This window comes from Pezoporus wallicus, unplaced genomic scaffold (genome assembly GCF_028554395.1).
Source record: "Pezoporus wallicus isolate ANWC-B61680 ecotype Strahan unplaced genomic scaffold, APGP_CSIRO_Pwel_v1 scaffold_2696, whole genome shotgun sequence".
Taxonomy (NCBI): Eukaryota; Metazoa; Chordata; class Aves; order Psittaciformes; family Psittacidae; genus Pezoporus; species Pezoporus wallicus.
Window position 1 is genome coordinate 2,953,589 of NW_026637439.1, and position 25,021 is coordinate 2,978,609.

At 40.5% G+C, this 25,021-nt stretch overlaps 1 protein-coding gene across 4 annotated transcripts; it reads left to right on the forward strand.

Annotated features, from left to right (window-relative positions):
- Positions 1-34: 34 nt before the first annotated feature.
- On the forward strand, positions 35-24,624 carry TRIM23 (tripartite motif containing 23). Of its 4 annotated transcripts, none has more exons than XM_057405506.1 (11): positions 35-146; positions 1,195-1,357; positions 9,974-10,095; positions 10,983-11,261; positions 11,880-12,062; positions 13,541-13,756; positions 14,847-14,981; positions 21,939-22,068; positions 22,185-22,295; positions 23,614-23,738; positions 24,075-24,624. In XM_057405506.1, the coding sequence occupies exons 1-11, from the start codon at positions 45-47 to the stop codon at positions 24,252-24,254; spliced, it is 1,746 nt and encodes a 581-aa protein (XP_057261489.1). In that variant the 5' UTR covers positions 35-44; the 3' UTR covers positions 24,255-24,624. The 4 variants fall into 4 exon arrangements, with proteins under 4 accessions (XP_057261489.1, XP_057261491.1, XP_057261487.1 ...); XM_057405507.1 differs by lacking the exon at positions 35-146 and adding an exon at positions 683-776; XM_057405508.1 differs by lacking the exon at positions 22,185-22,295.
- The last annotated feature ends 397 nt before the right edge of the window (positions 24,625-25,021 follow it).

Consider the following 25,021-nt stretch of genomic DNA (forward strand, 5'->3'; position numbering starts at 1 on the left):
CTCCCCTTCCTGCTGCGGGCCGCTCGATTCTGCCCACCTACAAGATGGCAGCCCTAAGTGCCAACAGAATTGTGGCTGGTACTGGTCTGGACGGTAGCCGGGGGTCTGGAAGCGGCGGTCGCGGCCCGGCTGGTGCCGCAGTGAAGGTGAGAAGGGTGGCTCGGCCCTTCACGTCGTCTGGCTTAGCTCCTGCTGCGGCAGGACAGACTGTAGTGGCTGGGGTTGCGCTGTCCCTGGCCCAGCTGGGGAAAGGGTGGTGTGGGGGCTCCGGGCCAGGAGGAGTCCCCTGAAGCGGCAGGGCTCAGTTTGGGCCAGGCCGAGCAGGGAGGCTGCTTTGGAGGCCCTTTCCCCGCCCCGCTGGCGCAGAGCCGTGCTGCCGTCAGGTATCTCCTGGAGGGCTGCGAGGCGAGAGGCCTCAGTGTGAGGGCAGGCTGGCTGCCTCAGTGGGGAGCAGTTTCGGAGAAAACGTGATGCCTGGGCTGCCGGAGATGGTGAGCTGTTGTCCGGTGGATGATAGTTTTTTCGGGTGGTTAGGGTTTTTTGGTTGGTTGTGGTTTTTTTGGTGGTGGTTTTTGTTTTCGTTTTTTTGTTGTTGTTGTTTTGGTTTTGTGATTTTTTATTTTTGTGTGTTTGTTTTTTTTTGTTTGGGTGTTTTTTTTTTCCTAAATGACGATTAATTTTGCTTTTTATTAGTGGTTTAAGATGTTCCGGCCCCCTGCTGTTTGTTCCTGCTACCTCGATGCTGCGCAATTGTAGCTTCATAAATGGCTAACTTGGTATGATTGACATTTTATGTGCATCAGCTATGAATGGAAATTTTCTCCACCAGCTGATAGTCTGCTTTGGCAGGGTCTTGCCCTCCATTTCCTTTTCCTGTGAGAATGTTTCTGCTTACTTAGTTGTGCTGCTTGAGCAGTGGGCTTTTCTTGTGGCAGTGTATTAAATGAAGTGGGTAAGAACTAGTGGTGATCAGGTGGGATGCTGAAGAGTTAAAATCTTCTGTTCATGTGTGTTTATCTTTTAAATATAATTCTTATGATCATTATTTGTGTGTACAAAGCAAAATTGATGACTCTGCCTACTTGCTGTGGTTGCAGGAACTTCTGTAAAATAAGCTGTGTCATATGGCTTACTGCATTACGTTTTGTTTTTTCATCAGCTCAAAAGCAAATAAGGTCTCTCTTTAAATTGTAGGTTCTTGAGTGCGGGGTCTGTGAAGATGTATTTTCTTTGCAAGGTGACAAAGTTCCCCGGCTGCTTTTGTGTGGCCATACTGTCTGCCATGATTGTCTTACCCGGCTTCCCCTTCATGGCAGAGCAGTTCGTTGTCCATTTGATCGACAAGTTACTGAACTAGGTAAGAAAATGTACGTCTACAGTTCTTAAAACCTATCAGCTAAGGATGTCTGGAAGATAAAGCTATATATAGATTCTTAGTGCTCCACTTAGTGATAACATTTCCAAGTAATAAATGTGCAGTGTTCCTTTCTGTTCAGAGAAGATCATAGCACTGTTAAGCAGTAGTAAAATAGATATCTTAGAAAAGAAAGTCAAGATTTTATCTTTATCTTTTTGAACTTGGTCTTGCAAGCTTTAAACCTCAAAGTCTTCTTGTACACCTATATTTACAAAGGGACTACTCTGTTTTACATTAGTGTCTAAGGGTTCCTGAATGGATGTTAGTTTCCTGTTGTTCTAAATACTAAATAGACCATGCAATTAAATAGGTAATTTATTTGACAAAAAGATTTGTCTGGGTTCATGAAGAAGTGATAACAAACATGGTTTTTAAAATGTCAAGTAATTCTATATATGCAGTAACTGATAGTGGCAGGCTGTCAGCAGGAATTCCCCTGTTGTAAGAGTGTCTGCAGACAGTATTTGAAAAAATAAGATACCTTTTTCCCAATGATGGAAGTTTATTTTATCCAAAAGATAATATGTACTTACAGTTCCTTCAAAATAGGAATTGGCTGTTCAATGTGGGGTTACAGAGAAGACAAGTTATCAGAAGAATTTGAACCGAGAAGAATTTGTTAATAGAACTGGCTCCAGCAGTTTTGGATATCACAGTGAAAAAAAGCTGTTGGAAGGAGGGGAATACTTGGACAGCAAGATCTCTAATCTAGTAATCCATGAAGAATTGTTTAAATAACAGATTCACTTGAGTAAGAATTTACTTTGCAGAAGGAGAATCTGGTGCATTGTAGACCAAACTAAGAGGAGTATTCAGGCCCTGTGTGGGATGCTTTCATGGAAGTAGGAGTCAGAAAAAGAAATATCAGTCTTGTATGAAAGAGGGGTTTGTTTTCAGCAGGGAGGGAGGCAGTAAGTGTGAGCATCATGAATGATTGCCGGTCTAGAAGATGTGGTTAAAAGAGTCACAATTTGTTTTATTTCATATCTATGATTGTACAGCTGTGCAAGATTTCTTCAAAGTTTGCTTTTAAGGGGAAGAATGTTAGAGCAGAAGACTCAGTCCTGCTGTTGTGAGACATTTCTGTTCAAGACCACTGCTTGTATCTTGTAAAGTAAAAGTAGCAATTTTACTACAAATGGGAACTTGTCACGTCTAAGTTTTTGTTGTGCATCTTTTCCCCGGCATCTGAAAGTATCCTGTCATAATTTTATGTGGGTTTCAGGTTTAACAAAAATGAAGCTTTATAAAAAGATTAAGAGTTTTTGCTTTTTGCAAATTACTGATGAGTTTCTGATGAAACACAGTGGAGCGTTATTAAAATTGTAAGATACTCCTACAGATAGCAAGAGGGAAGAAAAGCTTTTGCTTTTGTGTCTAGAATAAAGTGGACTTGCATCCTACTGCCTAGTACTACAAAGCAGGATGATATGCTGTTACCAGCAGTTGCTCAAAAAAATGACAGGTAGAAAATTATAGCAAAACAGCTTGAAAAGAAAAATACTTCTGTGAATAAAAATATTCTGCATGGTGGTTTGGGGCAGAAGAGGTTTGTAGCTGCTCTTAGGTCCATAAGAACTATCTTGAGAAATATTACTTCCAGCATGTAAAAATTTAGTGTTTTGTGGAGTGCAGCTTGTCATGGCCTCACTTTGAAGCATCTGTGCATTTGTTGTCTTTCTCTAAGCACCTAGTATTTACTGGGTGATTAGAGAAATAATGCTTTAATTACCCAGTTAATCTGTTGCACTTTTAGTTAGGTTCCTGGGAACTCAGGAGTGGAGCTGGGAGGGAGACATAACTCCTGGGCATGGAGAGCTTCTCATCCTTCCCTTTCCTCCACCTGAGGGCATGTGAGAAAGCAAGGTCCATTTTCACCCACTTCTGCAATTGCCATTCTGCCATTTATTAAAGTAGTCTCAGGAAGCTGTTCAGCATCTAAATGTAGATTACGGGATCTCTGCCAAGAGAAAATTCTGTTGAAGGAAAAGTTGTATAATTAGGACATAAAGCTACCTGTATTGAACAGAGTTCCTTTATCACTAACTGTGGATTTTAAGGATGCTTTTAGTTGGCCATTTAACCTATACAGTTCAGCAGATAGACTTGCTTGTTTTCCTTTGATCTTATTAGTAAATCATTTTATCCTATATTCATCCAAGTTTTCCCAGTGAATCTTGTAAACTTTTTGAAAGTAATACTCAGGGACCTATATATTTATAGGTATGGCTATATTCCCTTCTGAAGTGAGCACTTGGTTTAAATTTACTGGCCTTTCTCTTTTATATATATGCATAACTGTACAGGAAAGCAAAGTTAGAAGTACTTAGGGTTTCTGGAATTAGAGAATCTGCAAGTGAAAACTGACACCATAGCATGTTGTCATGCTTAGCAAAATAATGGTTCATAAAATCTTGCTATGAGAGGACGTATTTACTAATGAACTCATAGGACTAAAGCCATATTAGTTTGCAGAGTGGACTAAACTTAGATATTTTGGGTTTTTTGAAAGTTCTTTAATGAAGTTGCCTATGATTAATCTTCTAGTGGAGAATTTGAAATAAGTATATACATGTTGAAGGTCCATGGGCTGTCTAGTGATTGTCATCAGCTGTATTAACATTCCTGAACCCAGAATTTTGAAGCCATATATTTTGTAGATTATGCTTGGGCAGTATATTTGGGGAAAAATTTATAAAATGGTCTTTGTAGAAGAGACTACTCTTAAAGCCTTTTCCTTAAAATACCTGGATTTGGGAGAAGAGATGGATTATGTCTTGCAAACTGCATTCTGCTTTCGTCCCTCATTGCATTAGTGGATTGGTTTCTTTTAAAAATATGTGGGCCAGGGAAGTGTTGGGAAGGATGTGCTGCACAACAGGTTTGGAGACTGTGGCTTTTGATGTTAGCTGAGCAGCTCTGCTATTGAAGGCTTTAACAGTTTACGGCTTAGGTGAACTCTCCCTACCATCTTCACATTACAGGCTTGAAACTATTTTGTCATTAGAACTCATTGAACTGATGTATGCAGATGTTATCACCTTTCATGGGATCTATCCCACTGGTCTTGTTTACGTTTGTGTATTCTTGTGTTTGAGTGCTAAGATAAAGCTTAAAAATACTGTTCAAAAATGCAGCTATAACATTCTCTCAGCTTTGTTCAGACTTTTAAACAAAAGTTGCTGCTTTATTTCTTGTATTATTTATAATCCTTTTGCAAACAAGCTTTATGCTTTTCAAAATGACATTTCTTTCATTGGCTGAGGTTGGGTCTTAATATTTCCACTCTGTCACTATGTCATTCCTGGCTGACACACTTCCTGCTATTCATATCTTATTCTTCTTTTGAGAAGAGACAGGCAGATTGTGTAGTGGTTTTGTAATGGGCACAAACATCCCTTGTAGGCACAAGGATGAGATCACTGCACTCTTTTTTTAAAAGAGTCTAGTGACCAAAGCAGAATTTGAGCTGAAGTCCAGGAAAGTAGATGTGTTTGCACATTTCATCTTTTTGGTTTTTGAAATATAAAATGAACACTTGATGAGATGTGCTGAAACCAGTATGTCAAGTGCATAGTAATTTTATAGTAGGTTTAGTGTAAAAAGAAACAAAGTTGCTTTTTCTCAACTACATAAACTTTATGGTAGATCCTAGTACAATGGGACATGACTTTCTGTATGATAATGTATGTTTTATATGGTTATGAGTTCTGTTCTAGTAGATTAATAGCTGATAAGTAAGCATTGCCTGTTCTTTCCATTTGTGTCCAAGATTGACAGTGGACTGACAATGTGTGACGTGTATTGGCAAATCTCAAGATATGTAATAAACATTTAAAGAATGTAAAAGCAGTGTAACTTTGTTTCTCCTGGCAGCTTTATGAACTGGAAAAATAAGCGCAGAATAGCTACAAAGGTATCTTTTCTGTTCACTAAATTTCAGTAAATTAGTTCTGCTTTGACTTCTGGCTTGGCTTTCTCTTCTTGTTAGACATGGAACAGAACTAACATGATTAAAATCAGATATAAGAATGTAAACTGAAGAAACTTGAGCTGAGTACTTCTTAGTTTGGCTTTTTTTTTAATAAATATATTAAAACCTGTGAAAGAAAATACTTTTGCAAGAAAGTATCCTGAATGAACGCAGTCTTCCTCTCTGACTGCTTAAAAGCTAAGACAATGTTTACTTAAATACTAATTTGCTGTAATCTGTTTCATAAGTAGGTTTATCCTTTCAGTGCATGTACATCCTCGTATACTGTGCTATTAATGGCTATCTGGATTAGTAGCTAATCTGGAGATAGGAGGTCCACATTAGTATCAGCAGTTATTATATTGGTGTTGTTAATGTGAATATTATATACACTGCAGCAACTGAAGGTTGTGCTATAGACAGTGCTGTTCTAAACACTATAGAAGTGAACCATTTAGCCACTTTTTTGTGCTTTGCTTTCTGGGAGTTAGTGTCCAGAAATTTGTCCAAATACAGTGTCAACATATCCAGACTTGGTTACAAACTGGTGTGACATAATTTACCTTCTAAAAGTTCATATTGCACTCTGTATTTCTTCAGCTTGTAATAGGAGGTGACTCTTCTTTGGTCTGTGTTATGAAAAACACTGTGATCCTGCTAGGAGTGCCAGAGCTAAAAATTAACGAAACTCTGAAGTCAGAATATATCAAGGCAGATGACTGTGCTGGTGCTAACTGTACTTGTGGAGAAACAGAACATAACTTCTGTAAACTCCTTCAAGATCTCTGACAAACAAAAGTTAAAATACTACTTTATTTAGTTCACAATTTATTTTGTGGGGTGCACTGAGTTTAAATTGGGTGTTGGTAATAGTGTCTGTACCAGGGAAGGCTTCCACTGTGGAACTGATGACAGCAGAGTGCACTCACATGCCTTTGCTTTATACCTAACTTTAAAGTTACCAGTCAACATCCTGATAGGCCCTTTTCCAGATTTGCTAAAATGTATAGTTTTTCTGGTAAGCGTATTTTAAACAGATAGTCAGTGTTGTCTCATACTAGTGGAGGGTTCTGAAGGGGAGAATAGCTTATATATGCTCCCATTTATAGCTATAGAAAACCAGTATTCACCCATTTATCTGTTCTCTGAACTCTGCCTGTGAGGTACATAACGTCTGTTCTGAGTTTGGCCACTGAAAATATTGTGGTTGATGGTTTAAACTTGTGGGGAAAAATGCCTGGGAAAGAAAGTTTAATGTAGCAAATACGGAAGCTACACAAACCAGTAAGGTATACAGTGTGGATATGTTGGTTCCTGTTCACACCCCTCTTCAGAGGTACCGTAGCATTGTTGCCCTCACTTTGGCCTGATGAGGCATGCATCTCATGAAACTGCTTGTTCTGCTCCCCTTGATGGAAAATGGTTGGCAGGTGAGCATTCTGGTCTTTCATGTAATTGTGCCTAGCTGTGTAATGCAGCTCTACTCTGAGTAAGTACTGCAGAAGAAACGTCGTCAGGTAATAAAAGTACTTGCATCTACTTCTAATAAGTTTTGAAGTCTTAAGATAAAAGCCAGTCTCATTTTTCTTGTTTCATAGCTCTTGAAGTAAAAGAGAATGTTGTATTTTAATCTTGGTAGGCAGCTCAACCCCACACTTCCACTCACTCCCCTGCAGTAGGACAGGGAAGAAAATCAGAACGGTAAAAGTGGGTTGAAATAAAGACAGTTTAGTAGTTAAAACAAAAGCTGTGCACACAAGCAAAGCAAAACAAATTCATTCATCACTGCCCAATGTTCAGCCATTTCCAGGACAGCAGAGCTCCATCACATATAACGATTACTTGAGAGGATATACACTGTAAGTGAATATTCGCTCTTCCTCCTTCTCCTAGTTTTACATGCTGGCACGATGCCATATGGTGTGGAATATCCCTGTGATCAGTTGGGGTCAGCTGTCCTGGCTGTGTCCCCTCCCAGCCTCTTGTGCACCCCCAACCTGCTGGCTGGTTAGGCAGCATGAGAAACAGAACAAGGCCTTCATACTGTGCAAGCGCTGTTCAGCAACAGCTAAATGTTTGGTCACAAGTCCAAAACATAGCCCCACACCAGCATTGCCTTTTATGCTGTGACTATATTTGAACGGTGCTTGTGTAATTTTACAAAGAGCCTTTATAGCAGCATATACTCTTTGTGTATTACAAATCCAGACTCCTGCAGGAGCTGAAGATCCTTACTCTTAGAATCATGAAAACACTAATTTTCTGGCTATGTGTACCAAGCTGAGGACCAGTGAAACATGAGTGTTTGGGATGAGTACTTTGCCCTGTTGGTTCATATAACTGCCTGCTGCCCATAATAATTGGTGTCTGTGTGTTCATTTGCAACATTATGCACCAAAATCTGTGAAGTGTTTCGCAAGTCTCAGTATTGAAGAAGGAATACTTCGTGCCTGTATGATGACATATGAGCTCCAGAAAGATGCAGGGGTATATACCTACAGGGCAGCATAGTTCAGGATTTATGAAATGCCAGGAGAACCAGACAACTCAAGTAGCCTGGGCTTTCTCTTTGGGAAAACATGTGGGATACAGTTTCTCTGAATTCATGTCAGGTGCAGACTGCTGTCAGACACCAGATATGTGAACTGAAAATACCAGGAGTTTTCAGGCATCTGGAACCAGCTGAGGCTGCAGTTGCTCTTGTGCTAGTCTTTCCGTCTGGATTATGAGAGGCAGAGTAAAATGCCAGATTTTTTTCCAGATCTGGCATTCTACTCTGAAATCATGTTCTCCAGATCATGTTTGAAGCAAAGCATAAGTTGAGGAAATCAGATACTTGAATTTAGTGCAGAGCTGTAATATGTATTATTTTTTAAAGTGAATAGCAGGACTTTGCTACGTTTACGTCGTTGTCTTAGATGGGAATGTTTGCATGAAGGATAAAACAAATACTGAATTACAAAAGCAGCATGCACATGCAGTTTTATACAGATAGTATTGGTGTCCCACACTCTTAAAAAGTAACTGCAGCAACCTTTGTCTTATAAACACAGTTCAAAAATTCTGTCATAAAGTAGATGAGTCAATTTCAGGTCCTACAGATTCTGTTTAAATACAGGGTGTCATTTGTACTGTGGAAACACTACTGGTTTTGTGCCTTTAATCATTATACTCAAAGCTAGCAACACTACGACCACCCCTTTTCTTTTCCTGAAGGAGTTAAACTGATTCTAAACTGTACAGTAATAAGGGTTTAGTCTGGGCAGTAGGCAACTTCAAAAGCTGGTCTGCCTCCAATTTTAAATGAAGAAAAAGAAGTACTCAAACCTACACAGAGAACTGACACTCATTCTGGAAATTCGTAGTGAATTTGATACTAAGCTACATTAAAGCACCTCTCTGTTCTCAAATAATCTAGCTGTAATTGGTCATTCTGATTTCCAAAAGTATGTAGTTATGATTCAGCAATAATCAGCCTATTGCAGTCAATGAAATATAACTTTCTAGATGCTGTATTTTGAGGAGTATGTCAGAGTATGTGTATTCAGTCATTGAAAATGGCAAGTATCCCTTTTGAGCAATGTCTGATAACATACTACTAAAATACAGCAGTTTTTCTTTTATATGTAACAATTCTGCCGAGAGGAAGTTGCTTCATGTTTTCTGCGTTAGATGTAGATCACTATATAAGAGATATCTCTTAAGAGTGCCCAGTATAATTGTTCACCACCTGACCACCAATACCCAGCCCATCCCATGCAGCGATCTGCTCTTCTGGGTGACTATCCCCAGTTTATATACTGGACATGATGTGCTGTGGTATGGAATACCCCTTTGGATAATTTGGGTCAGGTGTCCTGTCTCTGCTCCCTCTGCTTTCTTGTGCCCCTCCTCACTGGCAGAGCATGAGAGACTGAAAAATCCTTGATCAGGATAACTGCTACTGATCAACAACTAAAACATCAGTGTTAGCAACATGGTTCTCAGACTAAAGCCAAAACACAGCACTGCACCAGCTGCTAGGAAATAAAAACTTATAACTGAAACCAGGACACTCACAGTATTTTATGTGGGTCTTTCTGAATATTATTTTAACTCTCATTCAGGTTTTTGCTGAGATCTACAGTAGGCATTGCATCTTGTGATTCAGGGAATATGCAGTTTGTCCATATGAATTCTTCACAGCGTCCATTAGTACAGTAGAAATCTTCGCTGTATGTAGTTATGCAAAATATTAATTTCTATGATACACATGAGAGTTTTTGTGCTTCTTGTAGTCTTTAGTTGTTAGCTATTGTAGATTATTTTACAAGTGTTTTTACTGAGTTTCTGTGAATTTTTAGTAGTCTTGGCATCTTTTAAATAGGGAAAATCTGCATAAATATTAAATAGTTCCATGATGGAAGGAAGAGGTTGGAAAGGTAATGTGAGCTTACAGAGAAAAATTAGTGGTTGTCTCTCTTTGTAGTTAATATGCTCTTAATGTTTATCAGAATCTCAACTGTGGTTTGTGGAATTTCTCATGATGGTATTTGCTTGATGGTTTTGTTCCTCTCCTTCCCTTGATTCTTCTTCAAAAATAGGAGATTCTGGTGTCTGGGGCTTGAAAAAAAATTTTGCTTTGTTGGAGCTCTTGGAACGGTTGCAGAATGGACCTGCCGGACAGTGTGGGACAACAGAAGAAGCCATTGGTCTGTCTGGAGAGGTACTGAACTTTAAAAAGTGAAAGTTTGTTCTATTTGCTTTCTAGATAGAAAAAAATGAAAATCTGTTATTTGGCAAATGTAATTTCACTAATAATGGTGTTGTTTTCTTTCAGTATCTAGTATTAAGGCTTCAGTTAATTGCTTCATAATTAAATGCCACTCTGTAATGACTAAAGCAGAAAAGAAAAAGGTATTGCCAAGCATGCATACGCTTTTGCCCTTTTTTAAGCTTTTAAGATTTCTAGAAAAGGGTATTCATTTGGATATTTTAGTTACAGTGATTTAAGGACAGTTTTCTGAAACTTCTTAGAAACTCTTCTTAAAGACTTCCACTTCTGGAGTTAGGTGGCTTTTATAGTCATTTGATATCACTATATCATGTAATAGTACTTCATTACCAAAACGAGTTGCTTTAACTATTTCAGTGTTAACAACTAGTATGTAAAAAATATCATCCAGTGCCATTTTAGGAATAGATAACTGTCTGTCCTAAGTGCCTATTTGTTCACTGGTGTTTTTTCTGCCTGTAACTTTAATGCCTTGTTCTGTAATGATTTCTTTGGAGGAAATTACTAGAGCCTGAATTATTTCATCCTCCAAACCTTTACAACTCTTTCACTGAAGTTTGGATTTATAAAATCACTGTATAATTCTATAATAATTGTCGGAGTTGACTGTAGAGAAAACTGACTTTTTTTTTTTTTTAAATATATTAAGAACTTAAAGTCAAGTTTTCAAAGTAGTCCAAGTATTTATTAGTGTGTAACTTTTAAAGTCTGTTTTCAGGTTTATAGTGCTGGCCAATCATCTGATTTTCCTCAGTTGCTGGGATTAAATGGTAACAACTTCAGTTTTGTTTTTTTTCCTTTTGGTCTGTTTTTGGTAGAGTATCATTCGTTGCGATGAAGATGAAGCCCATGTTGCATCTGTGTATTGCACTGTTTGTGCCACTCACCTGTGCGCAGACTGCTCCCAGCTCACTCATTCTACAAAGACACTAGCAAAACACAGGCGTGTTCCTCTTGCTGATAAGCCTCATGAGAAGACCATGTGCTCCCAACACCAAGTGCATGCTATTGAGTTTGTTTGCTTAGAAGAGGGCTGCCAGGCGAGTCCTCTTATGTGTTGTGTCTGCAAAGAATATGGAAAGCATCAAGGTCATAAGGTACTGCTAATAAGCTGTTTCTAGTTGTGCTTGCATAATTATTTATTCAATTAAAGTACAAAAGAATAACAAGAAAGAAGGGTAGATTCTTGATGTATTTTTGTAGAACTTCATACTGTACTGTTCCCTTCATTTCACATAACTGCCATGGTAAAATTACAAGGAAAAAACCCGTTATTTCTAAGACTAGAATAAGTTATTTATCTGTTAAGATGCTTTACCTGCTGCTATTCTGAATGCAGAACATTGAGTCACTAGTTCCAAAAGCTGTTTTCATCCTGCAGAAGCTAGGTTCACCGAACATGGTGCAGTCTAACCACCCTTCTTTTTTTTCATGATGATTATGGTAAACAGGAAAATTGATCCCTGTGTGATTGGTAGATGCCTTAGACCCAGCATAATTTGTAACTCCTGATTGCATTTTAAATTGCAAGATCGTTTTAACTTCTTACTTGCCTTTCCTGTATATATATGTATATATATGTACACATACACGTATATATACACACACACACACACTCTTATTCATACCGGCACACACAGATGTAATAAAATAGCAAATATCATTAAGGAAGGTATTTATGACTGATCTTTGATATATTGCTTTTTAATCAATAGCATTCTGTTTTGGAACCAGAAGCAAACCAGATTCGTGCATCCATTTTAGACATGGCTCACTGTATAAGAACGTTCACAGAAGAAATCTCAGATTATTCCAGAAAATTAGTTGTAATTGTTCAGCATATAGAAGGAGGAGAACAAATAGTTGAAGATGGAGTTGGAATGGCCCATACTGAACACGTATGCTTTCTTTTTTTTTCTCTCCCTGCATGCACAGAATACTTGCTTTTTGTAATAATCAAGATAAGGAATTTTGTTGAAAATTAAACATAGGTTTTTATAGGACAAGACATTAAGTTCTTATCTCTACCAAGCTGGTATTGAGGCTTAAGCCAGCAAATGGAGGGGAAGTTGTAGTCCATTAAAATGTGTTTACGCTACATGAAAATACGGAGGCAATAGGGAAAGCTCTATAACTGCTAGTAAGGTGTGTATCATGGAATAGCTAGGGTTGGAAAAGACCTTAAGATCATCTAGTTCCAACCCCCCTGCCATGGGCAGGGACACCTCCCACTAAACCATCTCACCCAAGGCTCTGTCCAACCTGGCCTTGAACATTGCCAGAGATGGAGCATTCACAACTTCCCTGGGCAACCCATTCCAGTGCCTCACCACCCTTACAGTAGAAAACTCCTTCCTTATATCTAATCTAAATTTCCCCTGTTTTAAGTTTTAACCTGTTACCCCTTGTCCTATCACTACAGTCCCTAATGAAGAGTCCCTCCCCAGCATCCTTACAGGCCGATACTGTCAGATACTGGAAGGCCGCTATGAGGTCTCCATGCAGCCTCCTCTTCTCCAGGCTGAACAGCCCCAACTTTCTCAGCCGTCTTCATACGGGAGGTTCTCAGTCCCCTGATCATCCTCATGACCCTCTGGACTTGTTCCAACAGTTCCATGTCCTTTTTATGTTGAGGACACCAGAACTGTACACAATACTCGAGGTGCGGTCTCATGAGAGGAGAGTAGAGGAGTAGGATCACCTCCGTCGACCTGCTAGTTGCACTCCTTTTGATGCAGCCCAGGATACGGTTGGCTTTCTGGGCTGTGAGCACACACTGAAACTGGCTCATGTTCATTTTCTCATCAACCAACACCCCCAAGTCCTTCTCCTCAGGGCTGCTCTGAATCTCTTCTCTGCCCAACCTGTAGCTGTGCTGGGATTATATCCTGCTCTGAATCTCTTCTCTGCCCAACCTGTAGCTGTGCCTGGGATTATATCCAATCTAAACTTCCCCTGTTTGAACCCGTTGCCCCTCGGCCTATCACTGCAGTCCATCCTCAGCATCCCTATAGCCCCCTTTCAGATACTGGAAGGATGCTATGAGGTCTCCACACAGCCTTCTCTTCTCCAGGCTGAAGAGCCCCAACCTTCTCTGCCTGTCTTCATACGTACCTTCATATGTATCTTCATACATAAATGTGTATCATACATTCACAGTTGTATGTGTATACATACAAATAAGCTGCTTCATTATTGTAGTAAGTTTTTGGACAATCTTTGGCTTAGGGTGGATAAGACTTTCTGTGTAACTGAGACTTGAACTATGATGTAGCCAAGCAGATGTGAAGTTAGAAACTGGAATAGAATGAAAAATTTAATTCTGGAATCAACCGATGTTCTTAATCCTCTGGATGTTCTGACTGCACCACTGTAGGTTCCAGGGACTGCAGAGAATGCACGCTCATGTGTCCGAGCCTACTTTTCTGATCTTCATGAAACCCTTTGTCGTCAGGAAGAAATGGCTCTTAGTGTTGTTGATGCTCACGTGAGAGAGAAGTTGATTTGGCTTAGGCAACAGCAAGAAGACATGACCATCCTCTTGTCAGAGGTTTCAACAGCTTGCCTCCATTGTGAAAAGACTTTACAACAGGTGGGTTGGCTGTCAACAAGTGAGCTGTAACATATGGCAAGATATGTGAAACTTCAAATTAAGTCTAGGTTACAAATGGAAAGGTTAGATGGTATGCTGCATTTTTATTTCCTTTACAATGTTAAAATAATAATCATATAACATGAGATTGAAGTATTCCTTTCAAGGGAGTGTTAGAAATGATAATAGGTACAAAACCATTAAATTCTCCAGTTGCTGGAAGTCATGCTGTGGCATGATTCTCTTCTCTGGAGTAATTTCTGGTTCTTTGTGAGGTTAGTGGGAAGGAGAGATAAAATTGAATAAAAAAAAACCTACAAGACTTATGAGAAGCATTTATAGTTGCAAATACCAACACAGGTGTTTGAAGGTAGCTGTCAGAGTTGGCTGGTAGGAAAAATTGTTTTAGGACTAAATAATTTTCCATAGCAGTTTTAACACACGTAATTCAAAATCTTAAATGTGTGTAAGAAGCTGACTGTATTAAGAACATCTGGTTGGTCCATTGTTCACTTCTATTAGTGGATAGAAGTAAATAGCAAGGAGTAAATAGTATATGTAGCAATCAGTAAACTGAGTGTAAGAAATAACTTCATTCATGTGTTTTTGATACTTTTTTTTAATTTGTTTATAGCTATTGTCTGGTTGCTTAGTCAGATGTACTTTTAACTATGAAATGTTCCCGTCATCAATGGATGGATATTAATCTTTCTGAGCTAAGTGTGTTGCTGTATGTTGCAAAACAGCTGCTCTGTTCCAGCTGTTGGAGTGATATATGAATGATAAATATTCCATATATATATATATATCTTACTGCCTCTTATATTCTTATTCCTACAGGAATAAGAGGGGTCAAAGAAAGTTTTTTAAGACTGTAGAACTATTTAGTGTTTATTAGTATTAAGGAAGAACAGCAAGGCCTTCACATTTTTATTGAAGTTTTAAATAACTATTTTGTAAATGTGAGTTTTTAACTAGAATATTTATACTTAAAATGCTTTATTTCTAGTTGTCATATTTACATTGTGTTTGGCTATTCTAAGTAAGTTACTACAGGAAAGATATGCTTTTGTTTTCTTTGTCTGTTTAGGATGACTGCAGAGTAGTATTGGCCAAACAAGAAATTACAAGATTGCTAGAGACCTTACAGAAACAGCAGCAGCAGTTTACGGAACTTGCAGATCACATACAGCTGGATGCTAGCATACCTGTCACTTTTACAAAGGTATTCTTAGTCTTGTGAAAGGACAGCTATCCACTTAATGAAGTCCCAAACATAATTAAAAAGAAAACAGGAATAATATATGTTCATTATGATGCTATATTTGTTGCAGCTAATTTAAGCAGTTAGGTATCTGTTTGACCCACAGCGTCTTATCACATGATGAATGCAATCTGGTATTTGAGCAACAAACCCATTGTGCTGTTACAATTTGTGTGAGAAGCATTTGTTACAAAGCTACATCAGTAGCTTTGAACATTAGCTGCTTTCTTTTAAGTATGTAAGATAGTGCATTCTAGAAACACTTTTCTTTGAAAACATTTGTGATTTGTCATGCATCTAACTTAGAGCAGGAATCTCCCCTTGCTTTTCTGTGCATTTTTGGCTTGTTCTTGAGGACAGCATAACTTCTACAATGTTTATTATTTTAGTTCGTGAAAATTACACACCCATTTTTAAATGCAATAATGCTGTTATAACTTTTGGTTTATAGTACTAAAATCGATGTATTTCTTTCATTTTGTTAACTTATAATTGGCTTATAGTTGCTATTCATTGGTAGCTTAGACACAGTACACCTAAGTTCTGGTTGTTTTTGTTGTTCCTGTAATATCACTTGAATACTACCCATTCTTTGAAAGGGATGAAATGTTTTTGATTTGATAATGGTGATGCCTTTCATGTAGGAGAGTAAATAAGTTTGAAACTCTAAAGAACAAGAAATACTATGATTTATGTAGGGGTTTTTGGTTCTGAATGGGTGAAAGAGGAATACTACTATTCCTGAGTGAAACTGAGGATTTAACTGTTGCTGTTGAAGCTTTTACTGTAAGGAAATAAGTGCTTCCTTGGGGATTCTGTCCCAGTCATTCTTGATGTCAGAAATGCAATTTCTTCCAAATAATTTTTGTATATTTGAATTTCCCCATAACTGCTCTGTCAGATCAATAAACGCAACATTCTCACTACTGCCCCTCCCTTCCCTACTCAGCAGAGACCAGAGTTAGTAGGGTCAGGAAGACTTCTCCTGCAAGCACCCATTGTTCCATGAATGGAGCAGCATTCACATTTCACAGATGGTAAATCACATTCTGTGTATTCAGAGCTGATTATTGCCTCCATCTCAGAAGGCTGAGTTAGAGAGGCGTTTTGAATGTCAGGTTTGGCATTTAGGAACTGTTAATATAACTCAGAAAATTCTGATAAATTTGGAAACAGAATCGTTGCAGCAAGCTAAGCTGTAATAGGAGATCTGAAATAGGTCATGCCTTGGGGGACCCAGAAGTCTTTAGTATGTCACTACACATCACCTTTCTTTAGAAAGAAATGGGGCTTCTATTGATTTTATCCTGTGACAAATTGGTATTTTTATGAAATCTGAAGCCTAGCTTTTGAATTTCAAAGGTGCCAAAGCAGATGTCATTTTTCACAAGAACAGCAACAGCCATGAAAAAGTAAAGCAAAAATAATTATTTCAGTATCTTACTTGTTATGTTTTCCCACTTCTGACAATTTTAAACTCTTATTCTACACAATGATTTGGGGTTTTTTTGAATACTGCTGTGCTGATGGCTGCTGTTGTAACTTGTTGTGAGGCTTATACCTGAAAGGCCTGTGTCTGGCAACAGATTTAAGACAAATAAGATCTTAAGATCAAACACTGTAAACTGTTATTATATCATAGAATCATAGAATCGTTAGGGTTGGAAAGGACCTTAAGATCATCTAGTTCCAGCCCCCCTGCCGTGGGCAGGGACAACTTACACTAAATCATATCGCCCAAGGACTCGTCCAACCTGGTCTTGAACACTGCCAGGGATGGAGCATTCACAACCTCCCTGAGCAACCTATTCCAGTGCCTCACCACCCTAACAGGAAAGAATTCCCTTCTTATATCCAACCTGCTTTGAACCTCTTCCCTGCCCAGCCTGTAGCTGTGCCTGGGATTGCTCCGACCCAGGTGTAGGACCTGGCACTTGTCATGGTTAAAATTCATAAGGTTGGCATCAGCCCACCTCAGAAGTGTGTCAAGGTCCCTCTGGATGGCATTCCTTCCCTCGAGCGTATCAACCGAACCACACAGCTTGGTGTCATCGGCAAACTTGCTGAGGGCGCACTCAATCCCACTGTCCATGTCACCAACAAAGATGTTGAACAAGACCGGTCCCAACACCGATCCCTGAGGGACACCACTCGTTACTGGTCTCCAGCTGGACATTGAGCCATTGACCACAACTCTTTGTTTTCCGGCCATCCAGCCAGTTCTTTATCCACCGAGTGGTCCATCCATCAAATTGATGTCTCTCCAATTTAGAGACAAGGATGTCATGTGGGACAGTGTCGAACACTTTACACGAGTCCAGGTAGATGACATCAACTGCTCTACCCCTGTCCATCAGTTCTGTAGCCGCATCACAGAAAGCCACCAAATTGGTCAGGCAGGATTTCCACTTAGTGAAGCCATGCTGGCTGTCACCAGCACCTTGTTGTTTTTCATGTGCCTTAGCATGCCTTCCAGGAGAATGTGCTCCAAGATTTTGCCAGGCACAGAGGTGAGACTGACTGCTCTGTAGTTCCCTGGGTCATCCATTTTCCCCTTCTTGAAAATGGGGGTTATATTTCCCTTTTTGCAGTCATTGGGAACTTCACCTGACTGCCATGATTTTTCAAATTCATGGTTTTTCAAATTCAGTGGCTTAGCAACTTCCTTCGCCAGCTCCTTCAGGACCCACGGATGGATTTCATCAGGTCCCATGGACTTGTGCACATTTAGGTTCTTAAGATGGTCTCGAACCAGTTCCTCTCCTACAGTGGACTTAAGGTCTTCATTCTCACAGTCCCTGCATCTGCCTTCCAAGACTTGGGTGGTGCATTCAGAGCCTTTGCCAGGCAAAGAACCTCAGCCTTCTCCAAATCCAGGGTTCTCCTGATAGCTTCTGGAGGGGGCCCACATTTTCCCTAGTCTGTCTTTTATTCGCAGTGTACCTATAGAATCCCTTCCTGTTATCTTTCACATCTCTAGGCAAATTTAATTCTAACTGGGCCTTAGCTTTCCTGACCTGGTCTGTAGCTTCCTGGACAACATCCCTGTCCCTCCTTCCACCTTCTATAAGCCTCTTTTTTCCCCCTGTTTCTTCAGCAGCTCCTTATCCATCCAAGGAAGTCTCCTGGCCCTCCTGCCGCACTTCCTTCTAGTTGGGACGCAACACTCCTGAGCTTGTAGCAGGTTGTTGTGGTTTAAACCCAGCCAGACAGCTCATTCACTCACATTACTCCCCTTCTTTCCCTCCCCCTACTCCGGAGGGGTGGAGAGGAGAATCGAAAAGAATGCAACTCCCACTGGTTGAGATAAGAACAGTTTAGTAACTAAGGTATAACACAAATCACCACCACTACCACCAGCGACAACAATGCTAAGAGAAAATATCAGGGGAAGAGAATACATTAGCACCTGCTGAAAAGCGAGTCCGACCCAGAAGACCCCGTGTCCTTCCGGGTAACTCTCAGTTACATCCTGGGCATGACGTGCTGTGGTATGTTATACTTCTTTGATCAGTTTGGGTCAGGTGTCCTGTCTCTGCCTCCTCCCAGCTTCCCCTCCTCCCTGGCAGAGCATGAGGCTCACAAAGTCCATGACCAAACCAAAACATCATTGTTATCAGCTCTGTTCCCAGGCCAAAACACAGCACTGCACCAGCTACCAAGAAGAAGAAAAGTGACTGCTACTGCTGAACCCTGGACATTATCCACCCCTTATTCCATACCATTCATGTCATGCTCAGATCCCACATTTTCAATATACTATCACTCTTATCTTATTGCATGGACCAGTCCCTATAAAGCTGCTGAGTCCATCTGGTCCATGATGTCAGGCTCCATCTCTTGTAACAGTCTTCCAGAGCAGGAGAGACTGTGTGCAGTGTTCACACTCGTGAATAACCTGGGCAATAGTGTCCATTGCTAAGTCCACCCCTCGATCATGAGTCCATCTCTGTGTTGCATCTCTGCTCTGATGGCCTGAAGTGCCATGGGCCCACCAGGCTCAAAATAATTCACTGTCCCCTTCAGCAGTTTCTGCAGCTTGTTGTTGGGGACTCCATACAGCTGCCTTCCATCTCCGATGCTTCCAAAGCACTGGAGGGGCCCAGTGGACTAGATACTTGCCCATACTGTTCCACACACCCTGCCACTCATGACTGTCCAGCCTTGGGGAAAACCTCTTGGTCCCCCTATATTGTTGTCTAACCCCAGACAAGACCCAAACCTGACTCTGCTTAACTTCTGAGATCAGACAAAATGGTTGTGGGTAAAACACATTCTGTATGTGTGCCAACATGCTGATCCCCATCACAATCAGCAGGCAGGTCCCAAGGATACCCAAAGGCCATTCAAAACCTTCAGCACTCTCAAACGATGCTGCTGTACTTGTCACTGGGGCTGGTGTAGCTGCTGTGCTTGCCGGCTCTCCCACCGCCAGCTTCTCTTTTCCTGAGTCCAGCTCTTCCTCCTCTGCCTTGCTGGGAAGTGCTGCATGGTCTCCTGCATCCTCCTGGGGCTCGGCGGGCGGCTGCCGGGGAATGCGCTCGGCCGTCGCGGGGCTGGGCTCGGCTCCTCTGCCCCTTGCTCCCGCTGCTCAGCAGCCGCTTCCTTCCGCTCCTCGACCACCCCAACCTCCTCCACTGGCAGCCGCTCCCTGCTGGCCTCCTGCTTGGTCCCCGGAGCCGCTCTCCTAGGCCGCTTCCCTTTGGCTCCCTGCGGCCTCATGTAGATGGAGGTGAGGACACAAAGGCCAGGACAGTGAAGAGCAGCCGGACAGCCAGGTACAAGTCCATGGCCGCATTTGTCCTGCCCTGCTGCTGGAGCCCACCTGTAATACAAGTCATTGCCATAGAATACAGTGAGACAAGAACCTTAGCCCAAGCCCCACACTTGATAAACACCAACACAACAAATACCAGGTCTAAGTAAGTTACAGCATTCTGAAACTGTGAGATCAAGAGGAACAAATCTGAGGGCCAGTAAATCAGCATTGTGACGAGTGACTGTTAATCCGGTCAGATCTGTCGTTATCTCAACCCCTCGTGTCCCATGTTGAGTGCCAAAAGAACTGTCATGGTTTAAACCCAGCCAGACAGCTTGTTTACTCTCTCCCCCCACCTTCTTTCCCTCCCCCTACTCCTGGAAGGATGGAGAGGAGAATCGAAAAGAATGCAGCTCCCGCTGGTTGAGATAAGAACTGTTTAGTAACTAAGGTATAACACAAATCACCACCGCTACCACCAGCGACAACAATGCTAAGAGAAAATATCAAGGGAAGAGAATACAATAGCACCCGCCAAAAAACGAGTCCGACCCAGAAGACCCCGTGTCCTTCTGGCTAACTCCCAGTTACCTCCTGGGCATGACATGCTGTGGTATGGAATACCTCTTTGGTCAGTTTGGGTCAGGTGTCCTGTCTCTGCTTCCTCCCAGCTTCCCCTCTTCACTGGTAGAGCATGACGCTCACAAAGTCCTTGGCCAAACCAAAAAAAAAACCACAGCACTGCACCAGCTACCAAGAAGGAGAAAAATGACTGCTACTGCTGAACCCAGGACACAGGTGATCCTTGAATATCCACCAACAGTCTTGGGCCCCCCTGCCCTCTAGGGGGAACCTTACTAAGCAGGTTCCTGAAGAGGCCAAAGTCTGCTCTCTTGAAGTCCAAGGCAGTGAGCTTGCTGCACGCTCTTCTCACTGTCCTGAGGATCTCAAATTCGACCATCTCATGATTGCTGCATCCAAGGCTGCCCTGGAGCGTCACATTTCCAACCAGCCCTTCGCTGTTGGTGAGCATGAGGTCAAGCATGGCACCTCTCCCTGTTGGCTCCTCTATTACTTGCAGAAGGAAGTTGTCTTCCACACAATTGAAGAACCTCCTGGATTGCTTGTGCCAGGCAGTACCGTCCTTCCAACAGATGTCAGGGTGGTTGAAGTCCCCCATGAGAACAAGGGCCTGCAAGCGTGAGGCTTTTCCTGTCTGTCTGTAGAGAGCTTCATCCACAGATTCCTCTTGATCAGGCGGTCTGTAACAGATCCCCACAGTAATGTCTCCTATTGCTGTTCTCCCTTTAACCCTGACCCACAAACTCTCTGTTGACTGCTCACCTGTCCCAGACAGAGTTCCATACTCTCCAGCCTATCCCTAACATAGAGGGCAACTCCCCCTCCCCGCCTGCCAGGCCTGTCTTTTCTAAAGAGCCTGTAACCTTCCATTCCAACACTCCAGGCATAGGAGCCATCCCACCATGTTTCTGTGACGCCTATTATATCATACCCCCATAGACGTGCACACATCTCTAATTCGTCATGTATTTATGATGGAAACTTTGGTATGTCATCAAGGTAGCATTTCTAAGTATTTCAGGGATAAACAGTAATCTTAGCCTATGTTTATTTTATCATTTCCAGCTTTCTGCTTTGTATTAGTAATACAGCTTGATCACATTGTTAGCATTGGCTCATTCAATACTCACAATAGCTTGGTCTAAACTACAGGTAGGAAGTTGATTCTCTTTCCTTGCCTCCAAGCCAGACTTAGGGTTTTGTTTTGTTTGTTTTTCTTCAGTATTTCAGATTACTGCTAATAATGTTGCTGTTGTAATGTAGTAATGAATTGGAAGTGGCTTGAGGTGAAGAGGCATAACAAAATATAGTGGAAATGCTACAAAACCAACAGAGTTCTCCAGTCAGAGAATTCTAATTGCTACAAACAGCTCCTCAAGGATTTTTTAAATCCATCCACTTAATCACTTCACAAATAGCATCACAGAATCATAGAATCAAATGGGTTGGAAAGTAGTGACAAAATAAGTCACTACTTTATATATTTATTTCTTTTATATATTAACACTTATGCATAAGGGTTGTCTAAGTCGAGTTCACTAAACTTGCTCTTGTTTTGTGTATGCTTTTTCCTCCAGGACAATAGGGTACATATTGGACCAAAAATGGAAATTCGGGTTGTAACTCTGGGATTAGATGGAGCTGGCAAAACAACTATTTTGTTTAAGTTAAAGCAAGATGAATTCATGCAGCCAATTCCAACAATAGGTTAGTAGCAACAATTTAAATGTAATTATTTTTCGAATGTTTGACTTATCTGTAGAATTTGCTTATTTTATATTCATGCAAAACAAGACTGTAAAACTTTAATATTTTTATTGTAGGTTTTAATGTTGAAACAGTAGAATACAAGAATTTGAAGTTTACTATTTGGGATGTAGGAGGGAAACACAAATTGAGACCATTGTGGAAACACTATTATCTCAATACACAAGGTGAGACTAATGCAACTTTTAAAAATGTATTTTGTCTTCTAGCTTGTGTTGCAGAGCCACAAAGATTATTAATAGAGATAATTTATAACTGTAGAAAACTGTTCACCTAATGCAGAGTACAGATGCTGGATTCATGAGCTAAGAAATTTTAAACCAGTTGGTGTCTGCTGCATGATAAAGGCGCATTCTCCATAAATCCATCAGACAGTTCATGGAGCCAAACAAAATTAGACTCTCTGTTGAACTCATTCTAGCTGACAACAGGCAAGGTGCAGTGTTCCAATCTACAAAGTTCTATAATTTCTGACTTGGTATTGCAGTGTAATATCTCATCATAGCCTAAATTACAGATTCTGAAAACACTGATATGGATGGTGCCAACTTAGAAATTTGTGCTGTCCTTCTGTAAATCCTCCACAGTTGTGTTCTGATTTAGAAGAGGGTTCCTCTTCATCAATTCATTCAGAATTATCTGAAGTACCTGGGAATGACAAATAATCAATTTATGTGCTCCATTTAATGCATTATTTCAGCCTTCATTGCAAACTTTAACATTTTAAATTGTTGACATTTTCAAACTTGTAAAAAATGTATTTCGGGATTCCTGTGTCCTCTTAAAACTACCGTGTGAATGGCAATAGCATGGAATCTCGTCTGCTTCGAAGAATAGTATGTTGGAGAGAAATCCGAGCAGTTAACCTGGTGTATACCTGCAGTAGGCTTTGTTTCGTTTTGGTGTTGGTGATTTTGTCGTTGCAAAAAAATGTGACTTCAAATTCTGTCCTCTAGCTTTTCCTCTCTGACTCCTTTCTGGCGTCTTGGTCACTCTCTATAGTGGATAGTAAAATCTACTGCTGCTGTGTTGGGTCCATGGCAATCTTCTCTGAATTGTGTAGTCAGTAGCTGAAGGAAGCTGTACTATTTGGCTGAATCTGTAAATTTTACAGCTGGTTAATGGAAACTGGAACAGTGGTGTGGGAGTTGAGTATAAATGGATCAAGAAATGGTCAACTGAGATACTCAATCCACACATAGTAAATCTGGTTTTAAACCTAAGTAGTTAAAATATCACAGCCTTTATGCTAGTCTAAGCAAAAAAACTGAGACTTTTTTTTCCTAGTTTTAGGATGAATTCTAGGTTTTTGTCAAAGGTATAGAGGTATGTAAGACATTTCTCAGTCCTCGTGCATTTGAAATTGCAGTTGTGTTCTGCTGAGGAATTTCACAGAAATAGAAAAAAAGAATTGTGTAAGTTGAAAGTAATTTTACAGAGTTTATATTTGGATGTATGTAAAAGTTTTCTTTCTTTCTTTCATAGCGGTGGTGTTTGTTGTTGATAGCAGCCACAGAGACAGAGTCAGTGAAGCACACAGTGAACTTGCAAAGTTGTTAACAGAGAAGGAATTGCGGGATGCTTTACTCTTGATCTTTGCTAATAAACAGGTATTTGCAATTTTTTTTCTCTCTGTTATTCTTTTCCTCAGTTTCTGCATCAAATTCCACTTTCTGAACCCTATGCTATGGTTAGGGAATAGTATTGTGGAAAGCATAAAACACGTTTTCCTTAACACTGGTAAAATAAGTAATGCTAGGGTGCTTAGTAGATTCAACAACTTTTTTGGTTTATGGTAAGGAGTAGTAAATGCATAACTGTTTGATTTGGCTTTTGTACTTGGAAAGTTTTTTGCATGATCTGTAGCTTCTGTCTAAGCCATCTGTTAAAAACAAAATGCTTCATACGCGACACAGAATAATTATTTGTATCTGATTCTGTTGCAGGATGTAGCAGGTGCACTTTCAGTGGAGGAAATCACAGAGCTGCTCAGTCTCCACAAACTCTGCTGTGGCCGTAGCTGGTATATTCAGGGTTGTGATGCCCGAAGTGGTACAGGACTTTATGAGGGACTGGACTGGCTTTCAAGGCAGTTAGTGGCTGCTGGTGTCCTTGATGTGGCTTAATATTACAGCAGCTGCAATTTAAAGTTGTGGTTTGTTTTGTTTGCACGATTTAGGATGTTATAGCCAGGTCTGCTGCCTGAAGAGGGGACCTTATTTAACTTGGTGGTTACAGAAAAAATATAAACCTTTATCCAAGATTGAATAATTGGTTCATTAAATGTGTGCCATTACAGTGTTTTTGAAATTTGATATATTTATAAATAATGGAATGGGCTGGTTACAAGGGTGCCTTCAAATTCTGCTTTTGTGAAACTAGGCTGTTTAACTTAAAATTATCCCCTGATAAAATATGCATTGGAGTTCATCTAATAATTGTAACAAAGTTACAGTGCTTAACTGGTGTCAGAAAAATTTTAAGAGGTAGAAACACTTACCAGGAAACTATTCCAAAATCCATCTCAAGTTATTAGAATAGCCAGCTCTGTCTGTTAGTCAGAAATAAATGGTGCTACTCTTTAATATATAAGGAATGCATTTGTGTAAAAGTGGCATTGCAAATTACAGGCAAATACACCACAAAAAGCAGATGTCTTCCCCTTATTTCATACCTTCACCATTTGTTACTGGAAGGCAGCATAACAGGGCAAAGTAACCTGCAAATGGGGAACAGTATTGCAGGGTGAGGGGGCTGCGGCTTTGTTTAGCAACGAGTTTTCTAGTTGCAGGAGAGAGGGGTTGTGTGGGGTTTTTGGTTAATTGTACACATGCTGAACTATTTATGAACAGATTATAGTGACATTGAGGTGAAAGTGTTTTATGCATGCTTG

Excerpts from the sequence above, each read along its gene's own strand:
- TRIM23 (XM_057405504.1), top strand. The coding sequence starts at position 45 with ATGGCAGCCCTAAGTGCCAACAGAATTGTGGCTGGTACTGGTCTGGAC. Across the intron at positions 10,096-10,982 it reads CCATTGGTCTGTCTGGAGAG|AGTATCATTCGTTGCGATGA; the intron begins GTACTGAACTTT and ends TGTTTTTGGTAG. Across the intron at positions 22,296-23,613 it reads CTATTATCTCAATACACAAG|CGGTGGTGTTTGTTGTTGAT; the intron begins GTGAGACTAATG and ends TTTCTTTCATAG.